At 38.0% G+C, this 21,144-nt stretch overlaps 1 protein-coding gene across 4 annotated transcripts in view; it reads left to right on the plus strand.

The window, feature by feature from the left end:
- il1rapl1a (interleukin 1 receptor accessory protein-like 1a) overlaps window positions 1-21,144 on the plus strand; it is a 163,573-nt gene that overhangs the window by 9,739 nt on the left and 132,690 nt on the right. For all 4 annotated transcript variants that reach the window (XM_087829948.1, XM_087829945.1, XM_087829947.1 and 1 more), the window contains exon 2: window positions 10,786-10,887. In XM_087829948.1, the coding sequence (XP_087686074.1) occupies window positions 10,806-10,887 (82 nt within the window). In that variant the 5' untranslated portion in view covers window positions 10,786-10,805. The remainder of the gene's footprint in view (window positions 1-10,785; window positions 10,888-21,144) is intronic.

The raw sequence follows: 21,144 nt of genomic DNA on the forward strand, positions 1-21,144 counted from the left end.
TACAGCTGTGGTCAGAGAACAATCAATGCTACTGACTCTCTCTCTCTCTGTGTGTGTGTGTGGTTGTAACATGGATTTTAAATACTCTTCAGGAATCACTAGAGAAAGCACATACTAGATATTAAATTTTAACGGCAACCTTGAATTTCCAGTAGTCTGAACAGGTTCTTTTTAAAAGCCAGATCTAAACATTTCCATGCTTTATGAGATATGTGGATCACTATATCTGAAAACACTGCACCATTTGCATAAAATAATGGTAATTAATCTCTTATTTTCTTGAAAAAAGAAAAGGATGTACATTCAGACAAAGAACAAAAAGTATATAGGAGTGCAATGTCCACCTTGGTTTAGCTGAATATTGTACAGCATCCAAAACATTGATTTTAGAGTCCCATTGCATCATATAGTGCACTGTGGCCAGGTGGAGACAGTCAGGTGAGTATGTTGGGATTCTATAGACGAGAGAGTGAAGGTCACTGAGATGTGCTTATGGGGCATTGCTCACATAAAACAGCTGGGGTAATACAAGGTAGAGTGATGGTGTGTACAGCAAGAGATAACAATGGGAGCGCATGTTCAATTAAACATATACCATCCATTGATCCATCCCTAGTAAGTGTGATACCTCCTTTGTGTGTGTATTTAGGTCTGGTTGGCTGCAGGTATTTTACTGCAACACCCAGATGGCTGTCATTGGTTCACTTAATACTGCTGCACATATATCTTTCTCTGTCAAAACTGACAGTACCTCAGGCTCTTTGTAGGCTGTAAAGTCAAGGAAACAAGACAAGTTCAACTCTGTGACATACTGCCAGTAGTTTTGGTAACTCACACCTTGGTAAGTTCCTTTTTTTTGTTTTTGTGGTGTGCAATCTGGTTCCATTTAGACTGAGCAAAGTCAGTTATTTTCATTTTGATAGCTGATATTGTAATAATTGAAAGAGTGAATTCATTCACATCAGTGGAAACATTTCTTTAAATGTTGTGTTGAGATGAGGAAGCAGCTTATCACTTGAAACCTTCTGAATGGGTGTTCTCCAGTAGACTTTCTTTGTGTACAGGCTAGGATGAGCTGACCTGCTGCTCTTTGTGGATTACAGATAGACAGTGCATTGCTTATGCTGTCTTTATATTAGGCACTATAAGGTTAGTATGAAGGTGGAATTCAGTGAATGAATCTAAGCAACATCAGCTTAACTTCAAATTCATCTCTGCTACACTTGATGTAATCTAACTCTGACCATGAAACCACAGCCACTGTCCACCGGCCACACACAGTCCTTTACTGTGAATAACCACAGTACTGCAAACTACCCTGTTTATCCTGCACTAACCTTTTTCATGCAACCTTTAAATAGCACAGTTAGTCTACAACAGGTTGTTTTTCAGCAAGTTTCACAACATGAAAAAAACATGTCACATGTACAGACCCAATATCTGATTTTAAAGCAAGAGGAATTACATGTAAGCTTTTCCAGTTTATCAAATACCTTTACCTTTAAATATGACCTCCCTTCTTCCTCTTTCTTTCTCCATTGCGGAGTGAAGTTGGGTCTCGTTTTTTTCTCTTCCTGTGAAATATAGCAGCTGGACCTTGGATGTTTTTTGAGCTGATAGAAATGTTGCAAATGACCTACTTAAAAAATGTTATTCACTTTATGTTTGCTCCTCTTCAGTAGGGCTAGCTAAATGCTGAAGTACCGTAACCGTAACTTATAGACAGCTGCAGTCAGTCCGCTGTTGTGAATAAAAATAATCATAAATAAGTTGAAACATCAGCCCACTTTAAACCCTGACTTTTGGACAGAGTTTTGTCTCTTTCATCTGTTGTTATGTGTCATCCCCTGGTGATTAATACATGAACAGGACTGCCTTTCAGGTGTTACTGTTTAGGCTCAAATTGGTTTGACGTTTGAAGGCTCGCAGTGAAGTGAAATAATAACTCCCTTCAAGTGCCCTAAACCAAAAGTAAGGAGCCTGTTTTGAAAATATAAGGAATAGAAAGTACAGATATTTTTTTAAAGTGCAGTAAAAGCAAGTAAAAGTTGTCAGAAAAAAATACTCAAGTAAAGTTCAGATATCTGAAAATTCTACGTAAGTACAATAATGAAGCATCTGTAATTTGTTACTTCCCACGTCAATAAATTGCTGGAAATATTCGTCTGAGATTTTAGGCTATATCAATATGATAGTACCAAATCGTTGCAAATTGCAGATTTGAAATTTTGAGTTATTAACTCGAAATTTCGAGAAGCGTAACTCGAAATTTCGAGTTAATAAGTCGAAATTTCAAGAAAATAACTCAAAATTTCGAGTTATGGATACTTGTTTTTGATACTTTTTTGTGGTGGAAAAGGGCTTCCATAGAGAACGAACTGGAAACGTTTCAAAATAAATAAGGTTTCTAGACTAGATATGCACATTTTACTTCAGCTTTACTTCAGTTAAAATACTGAACCGTGCACTGGACTATACGGAGATGATGAGATGAAGTGTATATTTATCCAGCTGTGAAGACCTTGCATACGTACACATAAAAAATGTTCTTCTAATAAAAAGTGTTTGATATTACTTTTAAATAGCAGGATAAACACACGAGCACGCTGGAAAACAACCACGGCTAGATGTTTCTTGAAATGTTTTTCGCAACAGCATGCTTGTTTTAATTTATGATGCTCTGATCCAAATACAATTGATTATGCAACTTACAGTTGGATTTTTCACTGGAGGTATCTTTCTTATCTGTTGTAATTCTTCTCAACCCCCACTTCCTTATTTCTTCCACTTTCCTCTCGATTTCTTTTAGTCTCTCTATTCCCAGCCTGTCCTTAGTCAAGCAGAGAATCGATTTTTAAACAGGCAGGACTCTGGGGACCGAGCAGAGAACCATTATTGGCCTCGTTTAGGCTCCAACGCTACTACGATGGCTTCTCCAGACAATAGGACAGACTGTCATGGATACCAAATCGTAAATGCACATTCCAGGTGAAAACAGCTCAGGCCAGCATTTCCTTTCCTCAAGGAGCTTTGTTTTAAAGGGAAAAAATAGACATATACAGTCTTTTTAAACGACTGCAATGCCTCTCCACACCCCATGTCACAATCAAAAGCAAGATAGGATGGGAATATAGCAAATGTATAGTCTTTTTTTCTGCGCTGCAAGCTACCTTTTTACCTATCCAGCGCTGCCTTAGTTTTTGTGGAATTGCAACATATGGTGATGTGTTTCTACTGCAGCGGCTGCTGATTCCTCATCGGGCACGCTGCGCTCCTGTACAGCAGCTGCATGTCTGTCAGGCAGCTGAAGCGTGCAGATTCAATCAAAGTCCTCATTTTCTATCTCGGATTGAAAGTTTCCATGAAAGCTTCTGTGGCAAACCTTTTTCATGACGAACGTTTTATCGTGTCACAGTGAAGAGAGCACAGGTGGAATTAACAATCCCTCACTTCCATTAATTGTCCCCATAGTTCATGACAGTGAACCAGCATGCACAAAAGCAGCACCTCGCTTGGAATTGAACCATCATTACTATACACGCCTGGATTGTGTAATAGAGTCCCAACTTGCATGTTTTCCTTCACACTTTTGTTTTTCACACTGAGAAACAGAGAAAAAAAAACTGAATTTGAGAAAATTTTCTATCACTCTCTCTCTCTCATAATTCTCAAAGTCTTTTACCTAGAGGAGAAAGTGTTTTGTTTGAGTTGTCGCACTTTTAGACAAGTGTGTTGACACTTTAATATATACTTGGATGTCCTCTAACTTCAGATGTCAATATCAGACTGCAGTTTGGCAGATGAAAGATATTATGCTCCATGCCTAAAAAAATCAGAATCAATTTAAGCAAATCAATAACCATTTGGGGATATTTTTATTCACTTAAGTTGATGAGAGGATACAATTTAGCAGGTACTTGACTAGAATCTATTGCTGTTGCCTGGCTACGTGACTCAGGTATCATGAGAAATTGATGTGTAAATTACAATGTGATATAATAACTGTATATTTATGTGTTGATTATACAATAATAATAATAATAATAATATGAAGAACTTTATTAATTCCTTACATGTGGACTAGAGGGATCTTATTCCAGCTAAAAGTCCCTTTTAAGCCGGCCAGTTACCAGGTTAGTGTCCTATTGTGTTTTAGATCTTTTGCAACCTGGGAACATATCAGCTAATCTGCTGCCTCTGGGGTAGCCGGGCCAAGGCCTTCTCCTCTGTGCACCAGTCACTTTTTTATCAACGGAAACAAATTTTTAAAAGCTAATTAAAATGAAAAAAAAGAAGAAAGAAAAACCTTAAATCTTTTTTGAGTACAGTTAATAGTTGCACTTTGGCAAATTCATTCTGCCCTTGGCTCTTTGCTAACCACATGCAGCTAAAATGTACAATAGTGCAACTGTAAGAAGACCGTAAATAGAAACCAAACATGATATATCAAATATCTTGTCCCCTGGCTACAAATTCTGCATTGTTGTATACAGATATGCATTTATATAGATTAAACATGACATGCCTCATTGGCATTAAGTCACCATTTTTTTAAATTTGTAAAATAGATTTAACAGTGTACTGTTTTGAAAGAGTTACTGATAATTGCTTTACATTTCAGCATGCATATTTGCTATTATAAACTAAAAAAAAACATGTTTGCAATGAGGAAAGAATATGTTAAATATAACATAATGCCTACAGAGTTCATTGAAGTGCGCTGAATCTTCACTGATGCCAGAACAAACTGTGCACATTTGAGCTTGTTCTTGTAATGTAGCAATTAGAGCAATAACAAATCAGAATAATATAATAGCCACCCATACATCCACAACCTGGACAGATTGCCAGTCTATGGTGCAGAGTATAAAGTGCTTTAGATGAAACTTGTCAAATATCACATCAAAACATAAAGGCACAACATTCATCCATATTTAAAATGTTCTATGTTTGTGTGCACACCCCAATTTGTTTACCATTCTGTGGAAGTGGTGTGCTTGCATTTGCCAGTGTTTTTAGTCTACCTGCGTGTCGGTTGTGGTCCAGCAGCCCCAGTGGGGTGTGTACACTAAATGGGTGAGGAGAGCGTTGGCCCCTGCTCTCCATCAAAGGCAGCATTGACTAGAAGCATAAGGGTGTCTCTGTGGCCAGTCATCCTTGGACAGCTGACAATAGCCTGGGCATGGGAGACCTGGCTGAAAGCAATCAACAACTGCAGGAAAATGCTTCTCTGCTGGTGGAATGTGTGTGAAGTCAGACCTCAACAACCCACGGCCTTTACTCTTGACCGATCATGAGCAAACGGCTTTAGTTTGCCTTGAAGCTCTTCTAATTAATTATATACACAGCACTGCATTTTATGTGCTTGAATGTGCTCTTTACGTACATGTGCAGTCTCCGTGTGTTTATGTTCAAAGTTCAGAGAACAGCAGGGGTGTGGATTGGCTCAGGATCGTGTGGTAATTAATCTCACTCAGTGAAGAGGTGCGTGTTGGGACTGAGGCAGGGCATAGCTCACAGCACCTTGCTCGTTAGCTCTAACCACCTATGGCCAGCCTCTGGAGATTAACGAGGGCTGGTCATGGTCAAAAGCGGTCAAATGTGTTTCAACGAAAGCTCACCCGGTGTACCACCAAGCTTATTTTTTATTCCGAGGCAGTGATTCACATTACAACTGCACAATGCCGCTCATGGGGCCTGATTCACACTGTGACACATCTGGCAAACAGCAGAGCAAACACACATGTGTGCGCAGATGCCACATTGAGCAGCATGAGGAACAGGTAAACATACAGTAAGCATAGTTACAGTATGCTGTGCCATTTACTAGCTATCCCAGCATGAATCTCTTTGACACAGTGACACATAGAAACACCTATGACTCATTCAGTTGTGCTTGTCTTGTTCATCTTCATCTGGCTGCTCTGCTTGCTGGTGTCGCATTTGATGTTAGCGTAGCTAAATCTACAGATGAAGAGAAATAACGATGAACGTTAGAGAGCTGCATTTGCACACAAATTCATTCATTTTTTAAATAATTTAGACTTTCTCTTTAATTTAATTTAATTCAGTGTTGAACCTGCTTCCTGTTATCAGTAATGTCAGTCAGTTTATTTATCTCTAAGAGGGTAGCTTCAAAGGTAATTTTACAGTCACTGGCTGCTGATGCTCATAAATAATGCAGAGTTTTATTGAATAGATGGTGGTATACAAATACCGTGTATATATATATATATATATATATATATATATATATATATATATATATATATATATATATATGTGTGTGTACACATTTCCAAACACAACATCAGGGTTATGATCTGTATACCGATAAGAAATCTCATTTAATATTACACAGTTATTACTCATGTAATAATGATCAAAAAACACTTGGCCTGTTTTTGTGTGTGTGTGTGTGTGAGAAAGATTAAACTCTTGTATTTGCAGCAGTGGGATACACTCATCATCTATTCCTGAGAATAAATTGTCCTACCTGCACTTAGCAGAGAAAGCTAATGAGAGACCCTTGTGCTCTTTCTTGAAGAACTCGTCGTAATCAACATCATACCTTGTTGGATAAATAGTCTAGGTTGAATTTTTTCACTTTTACATATGTTATCTGTTTCACATTTTCACTTGGACCGTTTATTTTGTTATATTAGAAACAGTAGACGACATAATGTAGAAGTTAGAGCTAAAAGGAAGCAGCGGGGATAACTCCATAACTCCATGGACGCAACAAGATTCGGATAAATTCTTTTTAGGTCAGAGTCACGTCTTATGATGTACTTTACCTAAGACCACAGCGTGGTCTGCCTTCAAATTAGATTAAATCTCTAAATCACATGATCAATCATCCATGGCTTTCTATGCCAAGATGGCGGCGTTTTCCTTCTCTCTCTTAAGATGGCACAACTTCATCCTATATCAGCAAGGTGTTTTTGGCCTGTAATTACGTGAATTTGTGTGCACTGCCTTGAGAGATAAGAAAAAATTGGAAATGAGAATAACATACTCAGGTCTGATGGAAGAACACAGACATAGACAACATGAACAGAACAATGGGGGGGGGGGGGGGGGGGGGGGTGTTAGCAACCAATAGCCTGAGGTGATAATTGAATTTGGGAGGAGATACCGCTATCCCGTAAGATACAGTCCCGTAACAATGGCAACAGACACTAAATTCCTCTGCTACTTTGTCAGGGGTGAGTCAGAAGGTGGTGGAGGGCCATGCCCCTCATTTTCTGGTAAAAAAACAGCAGGCAAACGGCATGTGTGCTACTGTGGGTGATGATGTGTGCATGCTTCATGCATCGCTGAAGCGTGGATCTCACGCCATGCCTCTGTGTGTGCCTCCTCAAACACACCTGCTCCTGACGCCTCAGAGAAAAAGCTTGGCTCTTAACTATACAAGCAACAGAGCAGTGTCATATTAGAATAAATGGATAGTACATATTGTGATTCACTTACATGCTGTACTTTTATATATTTTTAATTTTTAAAATCATGAAACGTTTTTTATTGGGCACTTTGAATTTACCTTTCGAGCTTTTGTCTTGTCCTGGATGTTATATAGCTTAATACCTTCAGAAGAAGTCGGTCAGGCTAAGACATGTTTACCTTGTATGTTTAAGTCAAACTCAAGCTTTCTTTGTTTTGGGACACTAACCATAAAGTGTTATGGTGTATGTTTCCACTGAGCATCATAAAATGATGAATGAAGCGTCGAGGATTGCAAAAACATTTAATAGAGTCTACACTAAGGTAGTCAAAGAGCTGCTTTACTGAGTTTACATGCGGATGTCTAATGTGTGTAGTTTCACTCAGTCATCAGTCTGTCCTAAAAAGTACGCTGAGAATCTGTCCTGTGGACCGTTCTTGTTTTTAAGTTCCTTTTTTAGCTCTTTTGTGTTGGGTTAAACAGAAGTGACAGGAAATGAGGTGGGTTTTGGGTGTTTCTATGGTTTGTTAGGGGCTGCATGTGAAATGCACAATCCTTCTCTGTGTATGAGGATAGCAGGCTGGTGATGTCATGGCTGGCAAGGCCCAAACTGAGATTGTGAAGGCGTAACGCGACTGGGATTCAGAGCAGGGTCACTAACATTGTTCTGTTGAATTAGGCTGTAACGGAGGGGCAGCTCCCCGTCCCCACTTTGTTTAGTGACTCAACTTTTTACAACTAATTACGGTTTTGTTTTCTTTTTTGTGCCTGATGCCAACGATTGAGAGCTTAAAGCAAAAATATTAACAGGAATTATGGACAGATTTAAACTAATCATTTTATAGTTACATGGTGCTCATTTTAGCCTCCATGATAGTTGATATAGCAGAATGCTTTAACACTGAATACCAGGCTGATCACATGACCGCAGGCCGCAGAAATACAGCGAGGACACAAAACGAAAGAGAGACAGCAAGTGTAGAGTAGAAAAAAGAAAGGTACAGTATGTAAATAAACTACCACGCTGTGACAGTATTGAAATCTTTCTCTGTGCATGTGGTCCCTTGACTTTTCAGTTTTTTACCTTTTTTGTTTATTTTTTAGCTTTGTCTCCCTTGAGGTTTTGAACTTAAACAGTATCTCTGCATTAGTTGTGGAATACGTTTATCTTTAAAGAGGTATAAAGTCATTAAGACAACTATAGTCTGGGGATATATTTCGGATAGGTGATTACATAACCATAAACCATCATAGAGTTACAGCTGAGGATAAAAACGCACATTCACAACTCTTCAGCTTATTGCCATTAAAGAAACAAAAAAAGGAGGAGCAAATCAGCTATGGTGTTTCACAGGAATTTTATTGGCATAATGGTGTTTATTGACTGAGAGTTGTTTCCTAGCAGAATGTGATTGAGGAGCAGAGAAAGAGTTCTTTTTTAAAGTAGGAGCTGTGAGTGCCGTGTAAACACACGCTGAGAGAGGCCCCTTTCATTAGCTATGCTAATCTGCAGGGCACGTGACTAGCTGTGGATTCCAAGGTCCCTCCTGGCTCTGTCTCTCTTAGTTTTTGTCTTCAAAGAGCCTATCTTTTCATTTCAGGTTCATTGGGTCAGTTCCGTGTGTGTTGTTTTATTCATTTCTACGCAGTCTGATTGAAAGGAACATTATCGAGCTATTGCTCAATCTTACCATCCTGTCCTAAAGAATTTTGGTTATCTGGTACTAAAGACATACTCCTACACAAGTAGATATAAGAGTTTCTTTGCACCACGGAGTCAACTCTCGCCCCTCCTTTGTTATCCGTGCTTCAAAAGAAACAACACGAGGGATTTCTGTCTACCTTTGGATAAAACATAGGTAAAGGAACTAGCAAGGAGTAAAAAAAATAATAAAAATCTTAGACGTGAAAGAAATTGAGCATTTTGGGAATTAGATTTCACATTCTTGCCAGGAGTCAGACATAATAATAGGGAAGCAGAAGCCAGCAGCTGGCTAACTTAGAACTAGACTTAAAATAAGGCATAAGCTCCTTTATATTTCACTAACATTTCATTAACGGTTCATAAATATGTTTTATCTTATGTCATGCCATTAAAAAGTCTAAAACGAATGGAAATAGGAGACACTTTAGAAGCTTCTGGTCTAAAACAATATTGATCTTAAGCACTGAGAGGAAAGTTGAGCAGCACCAGGCTAATGATTTACACCGCTAATGCTAAGTGATCCAAAACAACTAATGAGAGCATATAACTTATATGGGTGTTTAGACCTAATACTTGAAAGGAAATTATAATTTCATTATAATTTAAACAAGGCTTTCTTGTCCAAAATTTCATCCTCTTAACAGCTGTCAGGTCAGCAGCAGCTTGCTGGGGGTTTGAGTCAAATTATATTTTAGCCAGAAGCTAAACAAACACATTTCGAGACCCTGCAAATGCACTCTATTTTGCACCTTGCATGTTTACCACAGTTCTGTAAGCATTCATATTTAGGCATGCAAAAAGGGGGTCTTAAGATTATCCTAATCCTAAACATGTCAGTGGCAATTTGGGTGATGCTAACAGGTTAAATGGTAACTAATTTACTTCCCAATTGTGATTCTTGTTTGATGTCTCGAAAAATTTATTACATAGATGAATATTGCCATGAGTATAACCTTTAAGCTAATAAACAGTTTCTTTTTAAATTTATACAGCAACTGCAGCACTATTTCAGGACTTGGCTATTAAGGGGTAATTACTACATGTTAGATTATGTCATTTACTAAAAGAAGATGAGAGGTAGAGAGCGAGTCACCTCCATTAATTAATATAATAAGCGTCGATATAAGGGGTATAGGTGGGATATTTCCTACATCACTTTGAGTCAGAAGGTGATCATTTTAAATTGCCTTAAGGTCCCACCTCCTCCCAACCCTCTCGGTTTTTAATGAAAACGGCGATTAAACTGGTCGTTCTTACACATGTAATTATTTCTTTATTGATTTGTCAGCATCTTATGGAATGGTGTTTCATAAAATATATCCCTTTAATGATAAGTCGTCTGAATTTCAACCACGAAAGAAAATCAAGAATGACTCCCCGTACCCCCCCCCCCCAGGGGAATGTGGAAATTGGTACGTTGATCTAAGTGTGTGAGTATGTTTAAGTTGGTGTGCAAATATTTGCACAAAAGTGTGTGTGTGCGCGCTCTCTGTAGTTTTTGCAGAACATCCCTCCCCACTGACACTTACTCTTGTCTAGTAGTACAAAGAGGTACTTGATCTCATGTAATGGCAGTGACTGATGGCTCTTTCTCTCTCTCCTGCCATCCCTATTCTCCCTCCTTTGCTCTTTTTAGGCTGTGAGGACGGGGGGAAGATGAGACCTCCCAGCCCTCTGATGATCCTGCTGTACATCACCCTGTCCAAGAGTGTAAAGGTGGTCTCTAAGAGAGGCTCAGGTATTTTACTCCTACTTCTTATGTGCATGCACAGCCTCTGTGTCGCTGTTTTCATGCATGTGTGTGAGTAGACTCCAATGTTTACAACTGCTAATATTAATGGTTGGCGCCACTGGCTGATTTAATTTGAAGACTTATAGTCAATTTTTATGATTAAATTGTTTTGTGTAGTTGTTTGTTAAGTTCTGTCGGTGCTAAATATCAATAGTCTAGAATTTATGTTGCAGTTATTATGACTATTAGACTGTGTTCAGCCTGTGAAAATGTATTTGTTTCTTGATAATAATTGAAAATAATCCACCACTTAATTCTGCAGTTGTCAAAAACTGGTAATAGATAGGTAATTGCTAAGAATCTAACAATGGAAAGCAGTTCACCAGTTCACGATTATTTTGATAGTCGACTAGTCACCGATTATTTTTGCGATTAGTCAACTAATCAGATCATCATCCATTGGACATAAAACATACAGCTTATTGCACCAGCATGCATCTGCTCTTACATAACTATCATTAGCTTACAGCTTTAAGTGTTTAAGGTATGTGCTAACTAAAAATAAAGACAAGATGATAGTTTGTTAAATTTTAATGAAATTTGCAGATTGTTTCGGTGAAGTTTAATAAAGTCCTTGCTATCTAAAATATAACGGGACACCGGAGTATATTCTCGAGTATCTCACACTTCTGATAATCAGTTGTCTGCTTGACGTTTATTCAGCTGTGTAAAAACTATGACTTTAATCTCAGCCAAACCGATTTACTCAGGAACAAATAAAATAATAAAAAAAGGCCAAACAATAACATTTTTAAGTTATCTAAGTGACTTATATATGTTTAACCTGAGCAGCGAAAGACGGCGGTGGGTTTGAAAACGATTTGCTGGGAGTCCGGTGTTCTCACGGCTCTAGTGAGCCTTGCCCCCGGCTAGCTATCGAGCTAGTGGGTAACAGACGTCTCCGAAAACGTCGGGGCGCTTTTGAAAATATGTGGTGTCTTGATAAACTGAGCAGATATTTGAGGTTTATACAGTGTTAAACGTTTATTTTGTGACCCAGAAAGAATAATAAGAGTAATATTAACACTAACTAGCTGCCGCCATTGTTGGAAACTGAGCTGGGCTGCGCTATGAATTCTGGGACACAGCTTCTTCTTCTTCGGGGTTTAACGGCAGCTGGCATCCTTGTACATGCAGTGCTGCCATCTTCTGTTTCAGTCCGTTATTACACTCTTAAATCCTACTACTTATTCCTGCGTCTTTTGTGATCTTACAAAGCTTCAAACGACGCGTCGACTATTAAATCAGTCGTCGACAATCGTCGACGTAATCGTGACTAGTTGACTAATCGTGGCAGCCCTAGTGAGGAGTATGTGACTTGACACACAGATTTATAGCATAATGGAGAATTAGCAAGATCTACCTCAATAAAAAAAAGAATGACAGCTTCCAAATGATCCAACTGCTCAGTGACTGGGTCACCAAGGGTTAATATGAAACTCATTATGGCTCTAAATGCCAGCAAATTGAACATCAATTTTGAGGAAATTCAAAGGTCAAAAAAGAAAATAAAGAGCAAAAAGACTGAAAGTAGAAACTTTTCATGACATGAAGTCTGGGGTGTAAGGAAAACAGCTGACACTCAACACTCAATGTAGAGCTTGTTGGCGGTGTTGGTGATGGTCAGAAAATCCTTTCAAACATTTATTTGATGTCATTTCTACATTAAACAAAATACTTTTCTATTGTAGCTAGTAATCTAACATTAATACTTGCTTGAATCCAGAAACACATTTGTTTCATATCTATGCTACTTATGCAAAGATTCAGTGAATGAATCTTTAGGATTTGAGAGAAGAAGAAATTCATTGGTTCTTTCTCTGACCTACTGTGAAAGTATGAAATGCTTCTTAGTATAGCATGAACACCATGACGGTGGTGCCACAGCTGTCTGTGTGCATGTCCGCTAGGAACTGTAATCTGTTGGTCTTTGTGTGCTTCTTTTTACCTCTGTGTGGATGTACTGCAGCCATGCAGGCATGTCTGAAGATTTAAAACATGACCTTTAGCTTCTATATTTATAGGAAAGCACACTCCCTGGAGTGAAAGGGCAACTTATCAATGAGTATATATGCTTTAATATCCAGTTACAGGTATTGTCAGTGACACAGAATGCAAAAACACTAACCTACTAATATGAAGAAAAAATAATAAGAATAAAAACAGGATGCAATCTTTACTATTCAAACCACATTGCTGTGAGTGATACCAAGTAAAATCCTGATTAGAATTCAAATGTGTGTTTTTTGCAAAAGGAGTTATTTTAGAAGCTTCTTGGCATATTTGACTAATCACCAACATGTTAGCTAGCCAGACGGGCCAGCATGAGCTACAGTAACAATCTAATAACTTGCTTATATTCTATGCATAATTAGGCCATTCTCAGAATTGAATCATTTCACTCAATAAAAATTTGTGAACTGAAAAACCACTCCACATAAGTACACTTGTTATAGTGTCAGCACAGGTATGCACAGTCTATTCAAAATAATGATTTTACCATTTTGATAGTAAGAATATTTTAACTTGACTGCTGTTGTGTCCTGGTGGATTGTTCACATTTTTAAAATTCTACAAGAAAAAAGTATCCAAGTTAATCAAAATACATTTATGAAGGTCATGTAAGAAAATTGTGTCTGCTCGTTGGTTAAATGTGCCATTGTGTTAACTTGTATGAATTATGCATCTCATTGATTAAGTTTCAGACTGAGCGTCTGGGTTCTCCCAAACTGGATTTGAATGTCATCAACCCTTTAAATGGCTCAATGCCACATTAATATGGATAGCATAGGTGCTGTCCTTCACCTGCTCATTGACCAGAAGTTCTGTATCACACATTGTGATAATTTAGGTGTAAAACTGGTGTCGTAAAGCCAGTGTATCAACTATACCTACTTAACTAATCAACTATAGGGCACTGTGTCTTGTATATCATCTCATTTATGTGCTGCCACCCTCAACATTATACAAGATTCCCACTATTAAATACCCCTGTCGCAACCTACCAGTAGAAAAGTACCTATTAGCAATATCTATGGGAGTGATAACAACTGATCATGACCGTTTAAATAGACGACACTAAACTACTACACTCCCACAATTAACAGGAGAGCATTACTTCAATGCAGACCCACACAATGGCTGTTGAACATCTCTGATGGAAATAGGCAGGGAAAATAAGATCTAGAAAGTTTGCCAAATTTCTAAACACCCCTCGAAAATATACGATGCATATTTTATGAGTATGCAGAATTAAAATGATAAAAATGGTACATTCTTTTACGGCAGTGTTGCATTAAAGGCATTGGTAAATGCAGTCATTAAGCTACACTGAACTTTAGATCAATAACATGTAAAAGTGGTGCTTGGCCTCGTACAAGTGGTGACCTTACTTACATGCAAATGAGTATGAAAATGATAATAAAATAGTCTATTCAAAATACAGCCAGTGTCTCAGACATTCAAAGTATACTTTGTAGGTCAAGGTGAGAGCACTTATGCATTGCTAGTGATGTGTTCCACCGTTCATCTTTGACTGGATAAACCACGCCCACAAAGCCATTGTTTAAATGTTGTTTAAAAAATGAATGTTAGACAGTAGGGTAAATGAATTTCAGTCATCAATTTGATCCTTTAATCAGTTTTGTAAGTGCACAACAAATATTTATTCTGTGTTATTATTATCAATCATTTTTCTGTCTTGTACATAATTACAAATAAGATTATAACGAGTTCTCTGTGTTATGCTTAGAGTACAGTCAGTCAGTGAGTGACTAAGTTGAAATTGCTTGACTCCATGTTTTTGCTTGTGTGTCCGTTTTGTATGACCCTATCCACATATACTAGTACCTGTGTGTTTGTATGATTTGGTCTGTGGAGGATTTTGGCATAGATCAGGGTCAGGATAACACATCCGGTCAATCGCGTATTCCTCTGGGTCCTTCGGTCAATTATTGATGGCGGTAAACTCAATATTACCTCTCAAGTGTGGGGTCAAAGACGTCTGACTGACAAAATGAAGGTAAGCTAGCCTTTTTGAAAGACTGCGCTCGCCTCTCTGCCAGCAGCTCAAAGGGAAGCCTGAAAGATTATAAAAAGATTATCAATTAAGTCATGGGGAAAATCAAGCTCACAAAACGGACACTGTCATTTTAGCTCCATTTTTTTCTCTGTCTCACACAAACTAATGGAACATCCAGCAGTACTGAATTTTGATGGTAAATCCATCAATAAATAATGCCTTTTTTATTTGTGTTCAAAAAGAATAATGAAAAAGAGTAAATAACTCATTGCTGCAAGTTTGTAAGGATAATATTAGTGTAGTTGCTTGCATGAAATTAACATTCCATTCATTATTTACCCTGAGCAAAATTCTGTTGTTTTTGCATCTGTTTTTCTAAATGGAAAATGGTGCTGAAAAATTAATCTTTTTACTTACCTATTTATTTATTCTTTTATTTTGAATAATTGATTTTGTCCGAAGAAAATTCAACTCAAAAATGGTTTAATTGAAAAATGTATTTTCCTGCACCTTCAGCTTTGATCACTGGCTGCTGACAAGCTGAAGGGAATTGAGGTTAAAGATGAAATGTAGTGGTACAGAAGATTAATTTGCAGATAAAGCCACATGATAGGTGATTGTTTTCTGGCTCAGAGGTTTGGGATATTTATCTTCTTGGGCTGGAGATAAAGAGACTGAGCACACGCTTCCATGGCTGCTCTCAAATTAACAAATCACCATCCCTGAACTGGGTTTTCCAAACCAGTCCGAAACAGAAATTTTGGAAGATAAACTTTGAGACAAAGAAAGAAAAGCTTGGGCTACTCTTCTAATGAATTGTTTGTGGGGCATTCTCTTTCCGATGGGAAAACTCTATTGTTTTCATAGGGTTACAGAAAGAAGAATTTGACTCCACAACCTTGAATAGTTTCGGGTTAGAATCAGTTCTGAGGGCTTGATTAGCCCTCAAGAGATACTGTATGAAGCAACAATACAATTGATTTTTCCCTCCCAATGTCTGGGTGTCATTCCCAGCGTTCCCCAAAATCCTATAATTATTCAATGTGAAGCCTGCATTTCCCAGAATAATGAGTTTCCCAAAGGTCTGAAAGCTGTATTTGTCTCTTTTTCCCTCGCTCTTTATGACACACTTGGTACTACTCATGCTTTTAATGACCCTTCAAGCTCAGAAGAATTATATATCAATTGGGGTAGACTATTGTTTTTGGTTTGTGTGGTGTGCACACCACACAAACCAAACTCCCCAACCAAAAACAATAGTCTACCCCAAATCAATAACTAACATGTGGAAGCAAGTATGAGCTGTTTATACACAGATCTTATTTTTTTGACCGGCACATGCTGTGCTCCTGCAAATGAGGGTTTGTTACTCCAGGCATTGTGCTCACCTAGGTGTTATTTTGCACTGGAATGACCAGAGTAATGCTGACTCTGCCTGAGAGTCAATACTGGTGACAGAAACAAGCTGTCCATCAAGCTCCAGTTGTCTCTGTCTTGGTCTGACCTGGCCTAGTCTGATCTAAACAGGCCCGCCTCAGTTTCCTGGCCACAGATCGGCCCATAAAGATCCAGACTTTAATCAGAGAAGACAGGGACTGTTTAACTGGGGTCTTAGTCTTCTTACAAACCCAATTATCAGTTTGCATCTCCGCGGATAACAAATTTATAGACAGATCAACAAACCTCTTAGTCTGCACACTGCAACACAATACATTGTTAAACTGTGTAAAAGTAAAGTAAGAGAATGGGGATAGTCAACATTACCCATGGTGTCTGAGTATTGCTGAAAGGATAGACGGATTAAGTAATTAGAAAAATAGAATTGTTACATTGGTGATCAGTTTTCTATTAAAGCTATATTCAACTATATCTTTTTCCTTTAATTAGACTTCTCAAGCATATAAAGTGGCTCTTTTTTTAAAGGTTGTTGTCATGCAAAACAGTTCTTAATTTAACATTTTGGACCATGGAAGCATCCCATAGGAATATGCAATTTATTCCTTGATTTATTACAAACACTGTACAGGTAAAATGGATCCAAAAATTTATCCATACGGTTGACATCAAGTAGACATCTTATATACATCTATTTTATAGGAAAATACCAAGTTACTGGTTTATTGGCCATATTGTATGTATTTTTAGAGAAAGAAAATACTGTCTGTATTTGGTGAAAATGATCTAACCCACTGTTTTCTACTAGAAAACAATAAAGTGGGATGTTTAATTCCTTTTGATCCACAGTGTCACTTCAGATATTTCTAGTGGACTTAATGTTGTTATGTTGTTGGGCGGTTTTTACCATTTACACATCCTCGCTGGTGAAACAATATACTTTGTGTAGTGAGATGATCACTATCTAGCATTATCTATCCAGGGAGCATCCAAAGTAGTTTGCACTGTGTGAATTTTGGGCACGTATGGACTGAAAACAAAATGCTAATTTAGACATTTCTCTGTTGATTCTCTCAAAGACCTTGTGGCACTGCACTGTCCACTGGACTGAATCAGAGTTGCAGCAGCAAACGGTCAAGAAAATGACAACTGAGGAAACTGAGAGGCTGAGGATGAATGGGCAGCGGTTGAAGTTGGCCAAATAAACCAAATGAACCTCTTCAGTTTTGGGCCCTGGACATATAATGTTTCCTAAGTGTTTTCAAACATGCTTGCTCTCTTCCAAAGTAATATCCTTCCAAATATTCACTTTTCAGGGTGACAATATAGTTATGAGGTATAGGTATGACATTATCAAGGATGACGTGACATTTCAAACAATGGGGACTCAGGAATTGGTTCAGTTGGTTCTGAAGAGTGGCTACCTGAAAGTGTACATGCGCTTTGTGGGATAAAGAAGGACAGACAGGTCTTCCTGATTTGCAAATTATTTATATTAGCAATGCTAAATGCTACAAAGGTTACACTTTGAATACAACCAACATCCAGTTCAAAATTAATGTTGAATTCATAATATTTTCACAAGCATTGCAGTCCATGTGGCTTTTCAGTGACTTTGTCCAATAATTCTATTACTATACATGAAAGCCAACATTTGAGGTCTTTGGTTATTGTCTATCAATATTTCTTAGTCAAAAACAGGCTGCTGGGTTGATTCAAAACAGGTAAATGGGAGGAAATTAAGTGAGTCATAATTATAATTTTGACTTTAATCATAGATTTACTAAGGGAACTAGATGACTTGTTAGATGTGAAATTCCAATTAACATGGTCTTCATTCCTGTATTTAATGCTAATTTTGCATTGGTCTGTATTGGCTCCAGGTCAGCATGGCCATCTACTTCACTGAGCCCAGTTTTACTAAATCATAACACAAAAGAAATTAATATTTTCTGACTCGATATGTCTGACAAGATTAGAAAATGTCAGAGTAAGATGTCTGAGCATATCGTCATTTTTGGGATTTTGCCCTCCTGTGCCCACAGTCAATCTAATCAGCAATAATATAGCAAGCAGGAATGAGCCAGCAGACATCTCAGAATCCACTCAACTCACTCTGGGTGCACTGTCCCCTGTTATTCTCTTCTTATTGTGGGCTAATTGTTTTTTGTGGCTTGCTTTGCATATTGCTCATTGGTGTGACTGATCTACAGTGGGTGAAATAATTATTTGATCCTCTGCTGAATTTGAAGGTTTGTTCACTTATAAAGAAATGAACAGTCTGTAATTTTTATGGTAGTTTCATTGTTAATGCAGAGACATTACAGAAACATTCTATAAATTGATTTGCATGTTATTGGATGAAATAGTAGTAATAATCATAATAAAGTGTGAATAAATATTTGATCACCTTCAACCAAGCCACAGACTGGCTGTGTGCCTCAATGATCATGAGAAAAGTGGTCGGTCAGCCCAAAACTACATGGAAGAAGCTTAGAAGGCAGTTGGGACCACAGTCACCCCATAAGGACACCATTCCAAATATTCACTTTTCAAGGTGACAGTATGTATGGCATTATCAAGGATGATGTGACATTTCAAACAATCAGTACTCACGAATTGGTTTAGTTGGTTCTGAAGAGTGGCCGCCTGAAGGTGTTTATACCATAATGGACTGAAACCTGCTCAATAAGGCACATGTAGAGGCCCTTCATAGGTTTGCCAGTGAATATCTAAAAGATTCAGAGAAAGTGGTATGGTCAGATAAAACAGAAAATTAGTTCTTTGGCATCAATTCAACCCACTGTGTTTGGAGGAGGAGAAATGCTGAATATGACCTAAAGAAAACCACCATCACAGTTAAGCATGGAGGTGGAAACATTATTCTTAGGGGCTGTTTTTCAACAGGACCTCAAACCATTAAGGAGCCAAGGGACTGGACCAAATACTGCTAAATTCTGGACAAGGACCTCCTTCCCAATATCAGAACAGTGAAGATGGGCCGTGGATGGGTCTTTCAGCATGACAGTGACTAAAACATACCACCAGTGCAGCAAAGGAGTGCCTAAAGAAGAAGCGCATTAGGGTCATGGAGTGACCTAGCAGGTCCGACTTGTTTCTTATAAAAAGTCTGTGGAGGGAGCTGAAGCTTCAAGCTGATCAAATACAGATCAAATACTTGTTTCACTCAATGAAACACATACCTGTTTATAACTTTTATGTAATGTGTTTTTTACTGGATTGTTGTTTGATATTTTTCTATCTCCATTAAAATTAAACTACAGTTAACAAAAGTGAGCAAACTTAAAAGATCCAGCAGATAATTAAGTTCAGTAACTGTTAGAAATATGGTATCTAATCAGATTCTTACTCTGGACGGCATTACCTTGGCCTCCAGTAACACTGTGAGGAATATTGGAGTTGTTTTGACCAGGATATGTTCTTCAAATCACATATTTAACAAATATGTAGGACTGCTTTCTTCCATTTGCACAATGTCTCCAAAATAAGAAACATTCAGTCACAGAGTGACGCAGAAAAAGTAGTTCATTCATTTATTGCTTCTAGGCCTGACTATTGTGATTTCTTATTACCAGGATGTCCTAAAAACTCCTTGAAAACCCTTCAGTTGATCCAACATGCTGCAGCAAGAGTACTGACAGGGACTAGAAAATGAGAGGATTTTTCCCCCATATTGGCTTCTCTTTATTGGCTCCCTGATAAATCCAGAATCAAATTTAGAACCCTTCACCTCACATACTAGGTCTTTAATAATCTTCTCTTAATCTTCTCTTAAAGACCTCATAGTACTGTATCATCCCAATACAGCACTTTGGTCTCAGACTGCTGGTTTACTTTAAAATATTCTAGGAATCAAAAGTAGAATGGGAGGCAGAGCCTTCAGCTTTCAGGCCCTTCTTTCAGGCCCTTCTTATGTAACCAGCTTCCAGTTTGGTTTTGGGAAACAGACACCCTCTCTACTTTTAAGATTAAGCTTAAAACTTTCCCTTTTGCTAAAAAATATTGTATTGGATCAGGTGACTCTGAATCCTCCCTTAGTTGTCCTGCAATATGTGTAGGCTGATGGGGGCTTCACATGATGAGTGTTTCTTCTTCACAAACCTTTTTTCATTCATATGTGTTTTACACATGTGAGGTTTCTTCCTGTTAAAAGGGAGTTTTTCCTTCCCACTGTCGCCAAACTGCTTGCTCATAGGGGTCATATGATTGTTGCTGTTTTCTTGTAGGTCTTTACCTTACAATATAAAACACCTTGGGGCAACTGTTGTTGTGATTTGGTGCTATGTGAATAAAATTCAATTAAATAAAATTGATTTATTCCCCACTGTATTGCTAGTTGGTTTTTGATGAGATATTTCAAAGTACTTGTAATCTGTAAATCTTTTCTTCCCAATGAGGCCAAAATGGAAAATAATCCTGGCCTAAATAATTATTTCAGTCTGTCCCTGTTACTAAGTCACCAACCTGACAACTCACCCGTATAAGAACACAAGGTAGTTGATTAGCTAAATTTCACCATATTCTTTTCATCACATTTTAAGACTTAAAACTGCCCAAATTGCTAAAGGAACACAAAAAAATATTGTGCTGAGAACTGTGCACTACATATGCATCAATCAGTGTCACCCAATCAAAGGAGGAACGTAATGTATCATCCTACAGGGCACAGTTTGCGTTATCTTTTGCCCCTGAGTCAGCCATAAACAGACAAAAGCTCTGATTAGGAATTGCTCACAGCTGCATCTCTGCATCATCACACCCTATGC

The sequence above is a fragment of the Neolamprologus brichardi genome, chromosome 16, assembly GCF_056152115.1.
Source record: "Neolamprologus brichardi isolate AB-2024 chromosome 16, ASM5615211v1, whole genome shotgun sequence".
Taxonomy (NCBI): domain Eukaryota; kingdom Metazoa; phylum Chordata; class Actinopteri; order Cichliformes; family Cichlidae; genus Neolamprologus; species Neolamprologus brichardi.